The 18,153-nt window shown below is 41.2% G+C and overlaps 1 protein-coding gene across 1 annotated transcript in view; it reads left to right on the top strand.

Annotated features, from left to right (window-relative positions):
• Positions 1-18,153, top strand: part of PPP2R3A (protein phosphatase 2 regulatory subunit B''alpha) — a 155,374-nt gene that overhangs the window by 100,393 nt on the left and 36,828 nt on the right. Inside the window, exons 7-8 of the mRNA XM_055126127.1 lie at positions 424-498; positions 7,068-7,154. Coding sequence (XP_054982102.1) covers positions 424-498; positions 7,068-7,154 — 162 coding nt within the window. The remainder of the gene's footprint in view (positions 1-423; positions 499-7,067; positions 7,155-18,153) is intronic.

Raw genomic sequence — 18,153 nt, 5'->3', positions numbered from 1 at the left:
TAATATTCTGATAGTCTTCCATGAGAACAAGATATCAGATTTTAGAATAAGATACTAAATTGAAAACAGATATATTCAGATAGTTATTTTAATGGAGTTTAACTGGCTAATACAACTTGTCATAGACCTCAAATGACAGCACTTAGCACAAATTTAGTATAAAATTTAAGTTTTTTTTAAAAAAATTCAAGTATACTGTGCATATGTTTAGGCACACACAAATAAGGTACTTAATCATAAAATTTGAATTTTAAACACTGATTAAATTTTAAGTGATTTACTCAGTATTCTAGAATAACAAGTTTGCTCTACTACAGTTTACAGGAAGAAAAAAATCTGCAGGCTTTTTAAAATTATTTAATTATTTATTAGGTTTGTTTGTTTTTTTTAAAGTAATTTAATTTCGGTTTTTATCTTTTTCAGGATGTGGTGGATACACACCCTGGCCTCACGTTCCTGAAAGATGCTCCAGAATTCCATTCCCGATATATCACCACGGTAGGCTGAAACCTCTTCTGTCTTAATTTGTGCCCTTCGAGGGTGCCCTTCTACTTCACCTTCTATCACTGTATAAGTCACACATCCAGGAAATAGGATTGTGATGATCATTGTAAATGTGCCCATCTTGCTGAAAGTATAGTAAAATTTAATCTTTATACCTGATTTCTTTCTTGCATGTGTCCAGTGATAAAGAGATCTTCTGTATACAAAATTAAAATACAGCAAGTTTACTAACATCATTATTTCACTCAGCAGTTTTTAAACACTGATGAGGGAGAAAAAAATTGACCATCTTTGAATAAAAGGCCTTATTATGAACCTGTTTTCATGAAAGGTTGTTTTATTTGGAGTTGTCTTAGACTTAATATAATAGATTCATCCTGTCTGATCTTGTAAGGTATATATACTTTGCTTTGTCATGCATATTGATGCTCAGTTTAGTAATTCTAAATAATGTTAAAAGAAAAATTTTAATAGCCTTTGCAGAAAAAAAGTGCCTAGAAGTTAGAACTGAAAATTAAAAAGAGAGTGGCATGCATGTGATCAAAAACAAAGCCTGCCAGAATTTAAAATAGCAGCATCGCAGTTTTGTGTGGACTCCTTCCTCTTTCCCACCACAGCCTCACTGATCAGTCACTGGCTGGGCATGAACTGTGAGTGAGCACGCGTAGGCCCGCAGCTCACACTGCACTTACTCACACGGTCTCTGCCGGAGTCCCAGGTTATCTCAGGAATATTTCCAGCCCAAACCCCAGAGCATCCCTTGTATTCACAGCCACATTCAAGTGAGGTGGCTCTTGCTCCTGGCTTAGGTACTGACTGCAGCGTATTCTCCTCTGAGAAAGGTCCTAAAGGGCACTTTTTGTTGACCCTGGATATGTTGAATTGTGTTAACTTACACAATACTACCATTTTTTCCCCTCTAATAGGAAATCACTCTTCACTTTGATGTTGGCTCTCTTCTCTTATAAAACTTCTTAGCTTTGGGGCCAGACGTGTAGTACAGGAGGCAGGCGCTCACCTTAAATGAAGCCAGCCCGTGCACCTGGTGCCCAAGCACCACCAGGATCCCAGAAAGAAACGAGACTATGCCCTGAGCACCACAGGGTGTGGCTCGGAAACAATTAAAGAAATTTTATAACATCATATTTGAGCCAGACAATGACACCATCAATTAAAACTATCTAGGAAATATGTTTGTCCCCACAAGAACCCTGACCCAGTCACCCACATTTCTCACCTAGATTACATTAATTGGTCTTCCAATTTGTAACCTCACTGCCTTGCGGTCTAGTCTTCACAGAGTAATCCTGTGAAAATGTAGGTCAAGTCATGTCACTCCTCTCTAATCCTCCAGAGGTTCCCATTCACTCAGAATAAAACCCGTCCTAGGCTGGGAGATCGCATTGGAGTTAGCAGTACATGCTCTATACATACCCAGCCCTGGTTCTGTCCCTTCCCTATCCCAAGTTGTAGCCCTGGAGGTCCCGAGGCACTGCTCAGCGTGGTGGTCCCTGGCACCAGAGGGCCTGTGCAGGAACACATCCTCCGATCTTCACTTGAGCCGTCTGTCCCAGTTGGTCAGGTATTACCAAGTGTAGCCCCAGGTCCCTGCACACTGCTAGAAAGCTCCTGAGCAACCCGCTAACCTCTGAAAAAAAAAAAAATTCTTTCCAAGTACAGCAGGTAGGGTGCTTACCTTGCATGCAGACAATCCGGGTTTGATCCCCAGCATCCCATATGGTCCCCTGAGCACCGCCAGGAGTAATTCCTGATTGCAGAGCCAGGAGTAACCCCTGAGCATCGCCAGGTGTGGCTGAAAAAGCAAAATAAAAAGAATCCTGAAGGGGGCTGGAGCCATAGCACAGCGGGTAGGGCATTTGCCTTGCACGTGGGCAACGCGGGTTCAATTCCCAGCATCCCATAGGGTCCCCTGAACACCGTCAGGAGTAATTCCTGAGTGCAGAGCCAGGAGTAACCCCTGTGCATCACCAGGTGTGACCCAAAAAGCAAAAAAATAATAAATAATAAAATAAAATTATTTTTAAAAAATAATAATAATCCTTTCCAAGACTCTTTATAATCTTGGAAACCTACATACCCTCCCAGTCCCTGTGCTCTGATCTTACCTCTTATCTCCCTGCCCCTGGGCCCTGTCCCTTACCTACAGTGGCCTCTTCACTTTTCCTGGAACAGACCAAATCCATTCCTGCCTCAGGCTTTATGCTCTTCCTCTTCTCTCTTCCTGAAATGTTCTTCCTTGAGTTTGCAGTTTGCTGGTGAAAAGGCTCTGTTTATCTGAATTGTTTATCCAAATTGGTACATGCTGGCTTCCAAGGAGAAGGTCTCACCTGAGTTTTTAAACACTGAAATTGAAAATATTTCTTTGTGATATTGGTGCTAGAGGTAAAGATATTTCTGTGGCTTGCTCACATGGTGTCTCCATGAAATATTAGGTATCTAGATTGGTCTGAATCCATCACTACAGGCTGAAATGTCAGGATTTTAATTGCTGACAACAAGGTACAGATATTTCCCAAGAAAACTGAGGTATAATGGAGACTGTTCATCACTGATAGTTTTTTGGGAGTTGGGTTTTCGTTGTTGTATTTTTTTGTTATGTTTTGTTGCTTTTTTGGAGTGACGCCCAGCAGTGTTCAGGGTTTACTCCTGGCTTTGCACTCAGGAATTACTCCTGGAGGTGCTTGGTAGACCATATGGGACGCTGGGGATCGGACCTGGGTAATCCACATGCAAGGCAAACGCCCTACCTGCTCTACTATCACTCCTGCCCTAGTTTAATTTTTTGATCCTAAGAAATTTTCCTGGTGACTGAAAAATCAGCAACTCTTAAGTCAAAATTCTGCAAAAAGGGGCTGGAGCAATAGCACAGCAGGGAGGGCGTTTGCCTTGCATGCAGCCGACCCGGGTTCGATTCCCAGCATCCCATATGGTCCCCTGAGCACTGCCAGGAGTAATTCCTGAGTGCAGAGCCAGGAGTAACCCCTGTGCATCGCCAGGTGTGACCCATAAAAAAGCAAAAAAAAAAAAAAAAAAATTCTGCAAAAAAACATTTTGCAAGCTTCATTGCCACAGAGTAGATCAAGAAACTATTACTGCCCTGCCAAGTATAAGATCCAAGTTTCTGCTTCCCACCACCCACCCTTCGCCCCCTCCTACTGACCCAGGGTCAGCTGCATTGATGGCAGGCACCTTAACCTCTATATTCTCTTCAGCCCAGACATACCTTTTTAATTCGAGTTTTTTGTTTGTTTGTTTTGTTTTGTTTCATTTTTTGCTTTTGGGGTCACACCCAGTGATGCTCTGGGGTTACTCCTGGCTCTGTGCTCAGGAATTACTCCTGGCAGTGCTTGGCGGACCATATGAGATGCCGGGAATTGAACCCAGGTCGGCTGTGTGCAAGGCAAACGCCCTACCCGCTATACTAACGCTCCAGCCCCTCTTTTTAAGTCTCTGTGTCTGTTTCTTATCTAATTGCCAAAAACTAGCTGACAGAGCCACCAAATACCCACATATATTTCTAGTGACCTATAATCACAAATTAATTAGTCTTCCAGTGCAATAAATAAAAAGAAGTTACTTACAATTCTAATTGTCTATATAAATTGATTAAATCCCTGGATTATTGTCAAATATCACTTTTTGCACTAGCCATTAAATTGTTCTCACTGTTTTCCATTTTATTTGATATCTTTAAAACTATCCTTTATTAATTTACCTGAAAGAGCGACCAAAATAGCCAGCCCTAATGTGGAACCAGCAGCTGCATGCGCTCACCACTAGATGGTGCCCCTACCCAGAAAAGCTAAGCTGCAGAATCCATAATCTATAGCCCAACCAATGCGCAGATGTAGAAGGGACCACTGAATCAGGAGATACAGACTGTGGGAAATAGAATATGGATACTTTTTTAAAAAAAATTGTATTAGCTAAATAGGCTAGCATAGGAAACATGTAACCATTAAAATGTTTACAATATTTTGTCAGAAAGAACAAAAAACAATAAAACAAGCAAAAATAAATACAAACTAATTTTGTGATTTTAAGTATAACATACTTTCGCATTTCATATAAAAATTTTTATTAAATAAATACAAAATCCAAATAGGAAACAGACTTTATTTCAAAATCAATAAGTAAGGACAAAACTGACAGTTTCACACAGGAAAGGTTGTTACAGTATTCTGTATTGTGGGCTGAGGAGACAGTACAGAGGTCAGGGCTCACGACTCACATGCACCGGGCCCGCCTGGAGTCCCCAAGCAGCACCAAAGTGCCAAAGCAGCACCACAGCCTCGGGCACCTGTACTGAGCCACACTTCCCATTACTGACTGAGGACCACCACGTACGGTGTCAGGACCTCGGAGTACACTGCTAGGGAGACCCAGTATATACACATACCCCCCACACTTTAACTTTCGAGAAGGTACATGGACAAATGAAATTCTGATGTTTAGTTTTATGCCTATAATTTCTCTGCTAAAAATCCTCCAGCGTTTTTGTTTGTTTGTTTGTTTGTTTGTTTGTTGGCTTTTTGGGTCACACCCGGCGGCGATGCACAGGGGTTACTCCTGGCTCTGCGCTCAGGAATTACCCCTGGTAGTGCTCAAGGGACCATATGGGATGCTGGGAATAGAACCAGGTCGGCCGCATGCAAGGCAAACGCCCTCCCCGCTGTGCTATCGCTCCAGTCCCCTCTCCAGCATTTTTAATGGATGCTGCCAAAGTACTGCTAAGGATGCAATATTAAGATGTATTCGCTAGGGCACTGGGTATGGCTTAGCTGTACAGCGTATGCTTTGTAGTGTGTGAGGACTGGGTTCAATTCCTGGAAGCACCAAAAAAAACTTATTTTTAATTGAATCACCATGAGATACATGTGCAAAGTTTTTCGTGATTGGGTTTCAGCCATACAGTGCTCCAAGAACCATCCCTTCACCAGTGCACATTTCCCGCCACCAGTGTCCCCAGTTTCCCGCCTGCACCCCCCACCAGCTTGCCTCTATGCAGACTCTCTCTCTCTCTCTCTCTCTCTCTCTCTCTCTCTCTCTCTCTCTCTCTCTCTCTCTCCCCATCGTGGTTTGCAGTAGTGTTACTGAAAGGTTCTATCATATTTACCACTTTACCTCCTTTCAGCACTCAATTATTATCCAGAGTGACCACTGTTACCGTGGTCCCTTCTCTGTCCTAACTGCACTCCCCTTGTGGTAAACTTCCCTCCCGGCCCTCATTTTTATTGTCTTTGAGTATTATTCTCATCGTATTTTTTATATCCCACAAATATGTGATCATTGTGTCTGCCCCTCTCCCTCTGATTCTTTCCACTCAGCGTGTGCTCTTCATGCCCATTCGTGTATAAGCAAATTTCATGATGTCATTTTTCCTAATAGCAGCATAGTATTCCGTTGTATAGATGTACCATAGTTTCTTTATCCAGTCGTCTGTTCTCAGGCACTTGGGTTGTTTCCAGGTTCTGGCAATTGTGAATAGCGCTACAATGAACATAGGAGTGCAGATGGCTTCTCTGTATTGTGTTTTGGGCCCCTGGGGTATATTCCCAGAAGATGCAGAAACTTCTTGGTTTAATGTAGTTTCATTTGTTTATCTTTGCTTTCACTTGCTTGGTCAGTGGTGTTTTTCAAAAAAGATACTTCATCTATGCTAAAGGACCCCTACCTCAGAGTCTGGCTTATGGGCCAAGTAGAGAAAGTTACACAGCACTTAATCCCCTCTCCTACCCAATGCAGGAATCCTCTTACTTTCCTAAATACTGTGGTGAGAAGAAACGTTTCACCATTTTTTGTACAATCATGGCTTCACAGAACTAGTCTTTGGAAAAATCTTACTTACATTTAAGGATTTCTGTCTTTCTTTCCTTCCTTTCTTCCTTCCTTCCTCCCTCCCTTCCTCCCTTTCTTCCTTCCTCCCTCCCTTCCTCCCTTTCTTCCTTCCTCCCTTCCTCCCTCTTTCCCTCCCTCCTTCCTCCCCCCTTCCTTCCCCCTTTCTTCCCCCTTTCTTCTTCCTTCCTTCCTTCCTTCCTTCCTTCCTTCCTTCCTTCCTTCCTTCCTTCCTTCCTTCCTTCCTTCCTTCCTTCCTTCCTCCCTTCCAGGGGTTGGGCCAGACCTGTTGGTGCTCAGGACTGATGCCTGGCTCTCTCCTCAGGGATCACTCCTGGAGGGTCTAGGGGGACCTTATTGGGTATCGGGGATTGAACCTGGGTCAGCTGCATGCAAGGCAAGTGCTGTGCCTACTGTACTGTGTCTCCGGCCCCTCTTTCTTTTAATAAGTAACATGGTTAATCAGCATTGACATTTCTGATATTGATATACAAAATTTTTGCACCCTTACCACCACCAATATGCCCAACAGCCTCCACCAATATCCATTTATTTCTACTAGTCCATCCACCTCCTCGCCCCACCCCTACCCCACTATTTGGGTATCTGAATTTTGTAATCAAAACACTTTGTCACTGCTTGATAATGTCTGTTTCCTTTTAATTTATTGATGTTCTTCTTTGACTTTGTTTTCCTTTTGGATCCAGGTTATTCAGAGAATATTCTACACAGTCAACAGATCTTGGAGTGGAAAAATTACTTCGACAGAAATAAGGAAAAGCAACTTTTTGCAAGTATGCACCTTTTCGGATTTACGTCCAGAGTAATTTAAATAGCATTCTTATTTAACGGCTATGTCACCAAGATGCCAGGCACTGTCACGACTTTCAGGCTCTCGTTCTCAGTCATCTCCTTATCCAGTAGCTCTGGCAGCACACGAGGTGTGTCCCTGCCCCTAGACATGCCTTGTGACATGAAACATAGACAAGTACAGATTGCCCCACCTCACCTGGAAACAGTCTAGAGAAATATGCAGTTACTTCGCAGGGTTATCATCTGAGCCTGACAGGAGAGATTATCTGTTCTCCAAAATGAAAAAAAAAATAATTGAATGTTAAAAGGGGATTCTAGACGAAGAAGCAGCATAAACCAATGCCCAGAAACTAGAGACTGTTTCAAGGACGGGAGGAGAGACTCCAGTGCCCAGAACTGAAAGGTGAGAGAGAGCCTCAGGGAAGAGAAGGAATTGCCACCGGATTCTTGTAGCACTGAAATGATGTGGCCCCTGCTGAGATAAGCACTAAAACTTCATTTTAAGAAACACTGATTCAGTTACTTTATATGCTATACAGTGAGAAAGTTTGACCACCAGTGGGAGCTTTTTACTGTGGTAATCTTCGTGCTTGATTGTTCAAGCATCTCTTCATCTAAAGAAAGTGGAATTGAGCCAGAAAGATGATACAGAGAATAGGGTGCTTGCATTCCATATGGTCCCCCAACACTGCTAGGAAGGATTCCTGAGTTCGGAGCTAGGAGTAACCCCTGAGCATCTCTACATATGCCCCCCCCCCAAAAAAAAGGAAAAAGAAAGTAGAAAATCAAATTAAAAGAATCAGATGTTTGTTTTTTTTTGTTTTGTTTTTTTTTTTTGGGGGTCTCACCCGGCAATGCACAGGGGTTACTCCTGGCTTTTCACTCAGGAGTTACTCCTGGCGGTGCTCAGGGGACCATATGGGATGCTGGGGATCGAACCTGGGTCGGCCACATGCAAGGCAAACGCCCTACCCGCTGTGCTATCGCTCCAGCAGAATCAGATGTTTTAAGTGAATCTTTAGCTACTATTGTCACCGTATTTACTCTTTTTTTCTTCATCTGGGGCACACAGAGTAAAGACATGCTAAAAAGGGAAGCTGTAGAACAGATACACCAATATGTCAAAGTATATATAACTTTTATATGTTTCTATAGACATATATGTATATATATAAAATAATTACCTATATTATCTGTTATTTTATTCCCTTATATACATAGGTTATATAGATTTATATTTTTTAAATATGTATGATAATACTTTTTTTGGGGAGGAGGGCCATTTACTTGCTACATTTTTTGGTTTTGGGGGTGTTCAGGGCTTGGTCCTGGCTCTGCACTAGGGACCACTCCTGGCGGGCTCAGAGACCACATGGCATCCCAGGGGTCAAACTCGAGTCAGCAAGGCAAGCACTACCCTTCCTGCTATGCTGTCGCTCCAGCCCCAGTAGGGTAATACTTATTTTTCTGTTTACTTGTCTTTCTCATGTAATAATAAGTTTTGATGTTCATTTCCATCCATATAGAAGTGATTCAACTCCTGCATAACATATGGAATGAGTATACTACTTATTCTTCTTTCAGTTCATTGTCCTCGTCTCACAATTGTAATACAGTGAACACCCCCATACTTTCCACTTAGGTGTATGGGTAAAATCTTCTCTAGAGAGACTACTCAAGGGAAAATCTTGGATGAAATGTTCCATGCTTACAGCGGGTAGGGCATTTGCCTTGCACGTGGTCGACCTTGCTTTGATTCCCAGCATCCCATATGGTCCCCTGAGCACCGCCAGGGGTGATGATTCCCGAGTGCATGAGCCAGGACTAACCCCTGTGACCCAAAAAGCAAAAAAGAAAAAAAAGAAAAAGAAATGTCCCATGCTTTTTTTCATTTGATAGGTCCTGCCAGCTTACCTCCTTAAGGCCATACTCACTGACAGCAGAAACTTGCTCTTTCATTTTATGACAGTCAGCTGTGTGAACACGAGAGGATATGCTTGTATTTATTTTTATATTCTGCTTTATGCGTATGAAAGAACATTTTGTAAAACGAAACATTGCAGGCAAGTTTGGAAAACAGAAGAGTCACATTTTATTACCCTAATACAGATAACATCATTTTGTTATATGTTCTCTCATATGTACATGTAAATAAATATATGTGTATATACATTAGAAGTTTCCCAATCACTTAACTGTTATTTATATTGGGGGACCCACACCAGCTATGCTCAAGGATTACTCCTCAATCTGAACTCAAGAATAAGTCCTGGCAGTTCTCATGGGACCATATTCGATGCCAGGGATCAAACCCAGGTTGGCTGCATACAAGGCAAATGCCCTATCCACTGTACTGCTGCTCCAGCCCCAATTATTTATAATTATTAAGATATCTTATCAAATTAATATATTTGCCTCATGCAGCATACTTTTGCCCTGAACTTGTTTTATTTTCTAAAAATATAGCCATATTTTGGTTGTGTTTTAGGGGGTTGTTTGTTTGGGGCCACACCTGTGCTCAGAGCATCATCCTGGTTCTATATATAGGGAGCACTCCTGGAGATACTCGGGGGACCATATCTGTGGTGGGTGTTGAACTAGAGTTGGCCCCATATTTTCCTTTTCTTTTTAATTTTAATTTTTTTATTAAGGCACCATGGTTTACAAAGCTGTCCATAATAGAATTTCAAGCATACAGTATTCCTACACCAGCCCCACCATCATTGTCACCAGTGTTCCATCCCATCCCCCAGATGGTCTCCTATGTAGGAACATTTTGGAGTTTGGTTATTGTAGTTTGGGTCTTATGCTTCCTGTGTTGTTGGCTGTGTGGTTTAGATATATAGATGTACCACACCTCTAGACCATCAAAGTGCCCACGGCCAGCTGAACCCTGCCCATATCATCTCCCATCTATCTCTTCTTACATCCACCATCCATTGTTTTTCTTCCCTTTCCTTCCCATTTCCATCTCCTAGGGTCAGGGGTAAAGTGTCCTCCCTTTGGTACCTTGCATTCCCTTGTCTTATTATTCTCTATACCACACATAAGTCCAGTTATCTGAAATTGTCCTTCTTCTAATTTACTTCACTTATAATAAGATTCTGTCTGGGCCAGAACTGTAGTAAAGTGGGAGGGCATATGCTGTGCATGTGGCTGACCCAGGTTTGATCCCTGGTGTCCCCTATGATCCCCCATGCCCTGCCAGGAGTGGTTTCTGAGTGCAGAGCCAGGAGTTCGTCCTGAGCATCACTGGGTGACAAAAAATAAATGAGATCCTTAATTTCCACTGAAGTTGCAGTGAAATACATGATCACATCATTTCTTGTTTCTGCATAGTATTCCTGCGTGTGTGTGTGTGTGTGCGCGCGCGCACGTCACAACTTCATTATCCACCCAGGATACCTGGGTCAATTCCATCTCCTAACTATTGGACTAAATGCTGCAGTGGATATCACTGTATCACTGTAATGGATAATGGTGTGAATATGTCCTTTCAAACTAATGTTTTTGTGTCTTAGGGATAGAGAACAAGAAGTGGAACTGCTGGTCATACAGCAGCTCTGTTCTTAGTGTTCTGAGAAATCTCCATACCGTTTTCTATTAGGGGTGAACCAGTGAACCAGACAACATTCCCACCAGAAGTGGATAAAAGCTCTTTTCCATCACTTCCCCTGCCAACACAGATCATTCCCAGTTGTTTGTTCTTACCATGTGACGTTCTCACTGGTATGAGATTGTATCTCATTCCCACCTTAATTTAGATTTCTCTGACAACAAATGATGATGAGCACTTGTTTCATGTGCCTACTGGCCATCTGTCTTCAGAGAAGTATGTGTTCATTTCCAATCCCCATTTTTTAATAAGGCTTTTGGATTTTGTTATTGTTGATCTTTGTGAATTCTTTATATATCTGGATATAAAACCATTTAGTATGTTAAGTGCATATTTTTCTCCCATTGAGTTGGTGTCTTTTAGTTTTAGCCTGGTTTTGTTTTTTCTTTTATTTCTTTCTTTCTTCTTCTTCTTTTTTTTTTTTTTGGTCATGCAGAAAAATTTTATTTTTTTTTTTTTTTTCATTTTAATAAATTTATTTATCGAATCACCATGAGAGCAGTTACAACGCTTTCGGGTTTAAGTCTTGGTCATACAATGATGAAACACCAGTCCCTTCGCCAGTGCACATTTTCTACCACCAAAACCCTCAAGTAACCCCCATCCCATCCCGTCCCCCTAAGAGTGTGGCACATGATTTCCACATCTCTTCCTACTTTGATTACATTCAATATTTCTACACCAGACCCACCATTATTATTTGGGATTTTGACCCAGCACGCAGATATGCAGAAAAGGCAACATTAGACAACTTGTATTCTATTGCTGATTATTAATAGCATATGATGTCATGGCTGTGCAATTTTGGAATTTTGAAATTTTAATAATTAAATCTGGAGGGATTTCTGCCAGAAGCCGCTGGGTTTTGAGACTTGTTTCTGAGTCTCTGGGATCATGGCTAAAGCTGCTTGATCAGTAGCCAGAGGCCCGTTCATGGGTGATGACTCGGGGTCTCATTGGGGTGGGGGAGGAAAGGGCCGGCTCCACCCCCATCCCGTGAGCACCCCCCTCACCCCAGCACCCCCCCCCGTGTCTCGTCACTGCAGGCCCATACCTGGTCGTCCATTGGCCTCTGGAAAATAGTGGCCACCAAGCAACCACGGGGAACCGGCAGAGGGGCCGGTAACCTACTGTGAAGTCTGGACACATTTCTCGTAAAACAACTTTTCTACAAATTGTCACAAAATTGAACATAATCTTAAAAACTTACATGACATTCCAGTAATTAGTGAATCCCAAAGAAACTTCTCTAAACTCTTAAACAGAAAACAAACTTTAAATATTAGCAGAGAAAATATTAAATTACCTTTTATTTTCACTTAAGAAAATATCACAAAAGTGGTGTCATAGAAAGACATCATTAATAAAAATATCTAAGAAATAATTATTACAGGAATATGTGAGAAAGCTAATTATTTTGCAAAAATGCACTGCTCTTTGAATTGAGCACTTGGATTTTTGGCGTTATAAGGTCTTCCCCTTTATCATTGAATAGCACTTTAAATTATTTATTTGCCATTTTAAATTCTGAATTCTCATTTTGAACAGGCCCTAAAATTCTATTGTTCTCAGTGTCTACACAATCTAAATATCCAGATGTCATTAGAACATTCTACTCTATGTGAGCATCAATTAGAAGATATCTCGTGTATGATCATATCGGTTTTTTGTTTTGTTTATGGGAGGTCACACCAGGTCATGCTCAGGGATTACTCCTAGCTCAGTGCTCAGAGATCACTCCTGGAGGGGTTTGAGAAGACTATAGGTCCTTCTGGGCAGCAAACCCAGATTGGCAGTGTGCCAGGCTTAGTATTCTACTCACTGTACTATTGCTTTGACCGGATAACACTGAAAACCTTCCTCTAACCCTATGCAGAGGGATTTATTACCATTCAGTTTTCAAGCCATAAAATTAGGTCTTAGAATTTTTTCCTCATAGGGAGAAGCACTGAAACTCAAACCAGAGATTTCTGCTTCTGATTTGAACTCAGAAATTGCCATGCAGTAAACTATTACTTCTGTTAGAATTAATGAAGGCAGAAGGTGGAGAATATATCAAGTACAAACATAATACATTTTTTAAGAAAGTGATCAGAATATAGAATAGTTTGACTCATTTGTGGAATATCAACAAACATGTAATGTGAGACCAATACCCAAGAGCAGTAGAAACAAGGGCCAGGAAGATTGAGCCACTGTTGGAAGCCTACCTCAAGGGCTGGTGGAGAAGGCAGTTGGGATAGAGAAGGGACGGCCATGACAAAGATAGTTGGAAATGACCACTCTGCATAAGATCTGTGTGCTGAAAACAGATAAAGGAACAAACATGATACCCTCTCAGTACCTGTATTGCAGACCATAATACCCCAAAGAGGTGTGTGTGTGTGTGTGTGTGTGTGTGTGTGAGAGAGAGAGAGAGAGAGAGAGAGAGAGAGAGAGAGAGAAGAGAGAAAGAGTGAAAGAGAGAGAGAAGTGGAGGGTAAGTGTCTGCATAGAAAGAGACTGTGGGGAGGGTGGTGGGATGGAAACTGGAGTCATTGGTGGTGGGAAATGTACACTGGTGGAGGGCCAGGTATTGGAAAAAGTATGATTGAAATCCAACCATGATCAGCTTTGTAAATCTGTATCTCGCCATGACTCAATAGAGAATAAAAATCAAAAAAAAAATTTAAGTGATCAGAAATCTGTGGAAATCTAACTATGAATTAGGATTGAATTCCCCAGAGTCAAGGACCTTTCTCTTCCAGCTAAGTATCTTCTTTCCTCTCTGTGAGCATTTCCCAAAACAAGACACAGGCTAGAAAGGTTTCCAGTGGACAGAGAGCCTCTGCAGAGGCAAAGAAAAATCAGTGAAACTTCAGACAGCATTAGGAAGTAGCACAGGGGTCTTGACTCTAGAGCTGTCTTCAACATCACCCTGGTTTTCCCCAGAGTTGCTGTTAAGTGCAGTCCACAGAGTGCTATGTCACTGCGATTTAATGTCTTTGGTCATTTAAATTTCCATCCCATATATGGCTGTAAGATATTTACTTTCTACCTTATTTTCTGCGAGCATTTGGTTGGGTTCCATGTTTGTCTGCCCTGAATGGTGTCTCCAGGAATTTTTCTTTTTTTTTTTTTTTTTTTTTTCATAATTTATTTATTTTTAATTAGAGAATCACCGTGAGGGTACAGTTACATATTTATACACTTCTGTGCTCACACTTCCCTCATACAAAGTTTGGGAACCCATCCCTTCACCAGTGCCCATTCTCCACCACCCGTAAACCCAGTGTCCCTCCCACCCTCCCCAATCCCATCTCCCCCCCACCCCACCCTGCCACTGTGGCAAGGCATTCCCTTCTGCTTTCTCTCTCTAATTAGCTGTTGTGGTTTGCAACAAAGGTGTTGAGTGGCCGCTGTGCTCAGTCTCTAGCTCTCATTCAGCCCGCAACTCCCTTCCCCCACATGGCCTTCGGCTGCAATGTAGTTGGTGATCGCTTCTCTGAGTTGACCTTTCCCCGGAACGTGAGGCCAGCCTCGAAGCCATGGAGTCAACCTCCTGGTACTTATTTCTACAGTTCTTGGGTGTTAGTCTCCCACTCTGTTATTCTATATACCATAGATGAGTGCAATCTTTCTATGTCTGTCTCTCTCTTTCTGACTCATTTCACTCAGCATGAAACTTTTCATGCCCATCCACTTAACTACAAAATTCTTGACCTCCTTTTTTCTAACAGCTGCATAGTATTCCATTGTATAGATGTACCAAAGTTTCCTCAACCAGTCATCCATTCTGGGGCATTCGGGTTTTTTCCAGATTCTGGCTATTGTAAACAGTGCTGCGATGAACATACATGTGCAGATGTTGTTTCGATTGTACTTTTTTGATTCTCTGGGATATATTCCCAGCAGTGGTATTGCTGGGTCAAATGGGAATTCAATATCTAATTTTTTGAGAGTCGTCCAAATTGTTTTCCAGAAGGGCTGAACCAGTCGGCATTCCCACCAGCAGTGAAGAAGGGTCCCTTTCTCCCCACATCCTCTCCAACAGCGGTTGCTTTTGTTCTTTTGGATGTGTGCTAGTCTCTGTGGTGTGAGGTGGTATCTCAAAGTTGTTTTGATCTGCATCTCTCCATGCAGAAAAATTTTAACTTGATGTAGTCCCATTGTTTTTGTTTCTGTTGCCTTTGCCAATAAAGTCATGCCATGGAAAATACTTTGAGGTTTAAATCTTGGAGCACTGTGCCTATATTTTTTTTCATTGTATTTTATGGGTTATGGTCTTTGATACAGTTAGAATTGTGTTTTGTGTAAGCTGTGAGATACAGATTCAGCTCATGTTTTAAAAATGGTTACCCAGTTTTACCACCACCACTTGTTGAAGAGGATTATTATTATTATTATTATTATTATTATTATTATTATTATTATTATTAGACTGGAGCAATAGGCACAGTGGGTAGGGCGTTTGCCTTATACATGGCCGACCCAGGTTTGATTCCTCCATCCCACTCGGAGAGCCCGGCAAGCTACTGAGAGTATCTCACCTGCACAGCAGAGCCTGACAAGCTACCCGTGGCGTATTAAGTATGCCAAAAACAGTGACAACAAGTCTCACTTGAGACATTGGTGCCTGCTCAAGCAAATCGATGAGAAATGGTATGACAGTGATACAGTGACAGTGATTATTATTATTATTTTGATGTCATACCTGGCAGTTCTAGGGACTTATTCCTGGCTCTGTGCTCAGAGATCATTCATGGCAGGCTTGGGGAACCATACAGAGTGCCAAGGACCAAACCCAGATCAGCCTAGTGCAAGGCAAATTCCCTACCCGGTGTACTATCATTTTGACAGTATTGATCCAATACATGAATGTGGAAGATTTTTCTACTTCCTAAAGTCTTCTTTTCTCTTTTATAAGTGACTTTTAGTTTGTTTTTTCAACTGAATCACTCTGACATAAACCCTTACAAAGTTGTTTCAGTCTTACAGTGTTCCATCACCCATTCCTCCACCAGTGTACATTTCCCAGCACCAGTGTCCCCAGGTTCCCTCACATCACCCCCCAACCCCCCACCAGACACTTTCCTCTCTCTTGCTCGCTCTCTCCTCACTCTCTCAGGAATTATGGTTTGCAATATTGATACTGAAAGTTTATCAAAAATATCCCTTTTACCTACTTTTAACACTCAGTTCTTGTCCAGTGTGATCATTCCCAGTTATCATTGTCATACTGATCTCTTCTCTGTCTTACCTACCCTCAACTCCACACACACTGTGGTTGATTCCAACCACTGACCAGTGCTCCTAACCCCTGTTTTCCCTGGCCAGAGATATTAGTCTTCTACTATATATATTTTTATATACCACAAATGAATGCAGTCATTCTGTATCTGTCCCTCTTCTTCTGACTCATTTCACTCAGCATAACTTGCCATGTCCATCCATTTATAAGCAAATTTCATGACTTCAAAACTAAGAACTTTTAGTTTTCATAATGTAGATCTTTTGTTAAGTTTTCCTAGGTACTTGATATTTTGTTGTTGTTGTTGTTGTTGTTGTTTTATTTTTCTAATTTATTTTTTAATTGAGTTACCGTGAGAACAGTTACAGGGCTTTTAGGATCGAGTCTCAGTCATACTATGCTCAAACACCCATCCCTTCACCAGTGCACATGTTCCACCACCAATAACCCCAGCATACCCACCCTCCCACTCCCCCTCTCCCTGTGTGGCAGATGATTTTCACTTTACTCTTTCCTTACTTTCATACTTGATATTTTTTGACATTATTTTGAATGCAGTAAAACGTTCTGATTTCTATCTCTTCTAGTTTATTATTTGCATAAAGTAATACAACAGATTTTTGTATGTTACTCTGTAGCCGACTAATTTGCTGTATTGGTTTATTGTTTCTAGGGACATTTCTAGGCTTTCTAGGTTCTTTTATTATATTATGTCATCTGCAAACAGTGACAATTTGTTTTCTAATTTCTTAGATTTTTCTTTTTAGATTGGTCTTGCTAGCACCTATAACATTATATTGGACAAAAGTGGAAAGAGTCCACTTTTGTGCCTGATTCAAGGGGGGAGTACTTTAAGGTTTTACCATTATAACTGATACTGACTGTGGTTTAATATGGATGGCAATTAAACTTTCTTGAGGAAGGTTTCTCCCGAAAATTGGTTTTTTTTAATCATGAATGAACTTTAAATCTTGTTGAAAGCTTCCTCTACATTAGTTGACATGATCATATGATTTATCTTTTATTGATGCAGTTAAACTATCCTTGCCTCCATGTGAAGATTCCCACTTCTTCATGTTCTATCATTTTGTCATGCTATTAGATTAGTGTTAGACTGCAACTATTTTACTGAGGATTTCTGCACAATGTTCACCGGGAAAATTGGTCTAAAATTTCCTTTTTTAGTAGTATCTATCTGCTTTGTGTATTAGTGTAATGTTGGCTTCTTGGAAGCTGTTATGAAGGATTCCTATTTTTTCAATATTTCGGAAGAGCTTAAGGAATTAAAGGTAGTTAAGTCTTCATTGGAGGTTGCCAGAACTCACCAGTTAACGTAGCTGAAGCAAGTCCTTTATTTTGGGAGATATTCTTGTGGGCTCATACCCAGTGATGCTCAGGACTTACTCCTTGATTCCCAGCATCCCATAAGGTGCCCCAAGCCCACCATCGAACCCAGGTTGGCCATGTGTTCACACCTCGCCCACTGTAGTTTCACTCCAACCCCTCTTGGGGAGATTCTTAATTACTGTTTTAATTTTCTTGCTTGTGATTGACTGTTCAGGTTTTCTATTTCCTCCGTGCTCAGTTTTGATAAATTAAGTGTTTCTAAGAATCTTTCCATTTCTTTCCTTGGTTCTCCAGCTTTACAGCACGGTTATTCATAGTAAACTCCGATGACATCTTGAATTTCTGAGGGGTCTGTTGTAATTTCTCTTTCGTCTCTGATGATTCATTTGGGCATTTTTCCCTTTTATAAATTGTGAGTAAAGCCAAAGTTTTGTCTATCTTATTTATTCTTTTAAAGAACCAGCTCCTGCTTTCATTGTCTCTACTTTCTTGATTTCCATATCACCAGTTCCTGCTCTAATTTTTATTATTTCCTTTCTTCTACAAGTTTTGAGATTCATTTGTTGTTCCTTCGCCAGGTATTTAAGACTTGTGTTTAGGCTGCTGATTTGAGCTTTTTCTTCTTTCCTTATGTAGCACTATGTAGGAAAATTTCCATGAATTTTCCCCTTATTACAGCTTTTGCTGTGACCCAGAGATTATGATAGTTTGAGTTTTACTTAATTCTCATAGTTTCAAGGAAGTTTTTTGTTTCTTCTTTTATTTTGTCTTTAATACATATGTTATT

The sequence above is a fragment of the Sorex araneus genome, chromosome 2 (genome assembly GCF_027595985.1).
Source record: "Sorex araneus isolate mSorAra2 chromosome 2, mSorAra2.pri, whole genome shotgun sequence".
Classification (NCBI taxonomy): Eukaryota; Metazoa; Chordata; class Mammalia; order Eulipotyphla; family Soricidae; genus Sorex; species Sorex araneus.
This window is presented reverse-complemented; position numbering and strand designations above follow the sequence as displayed.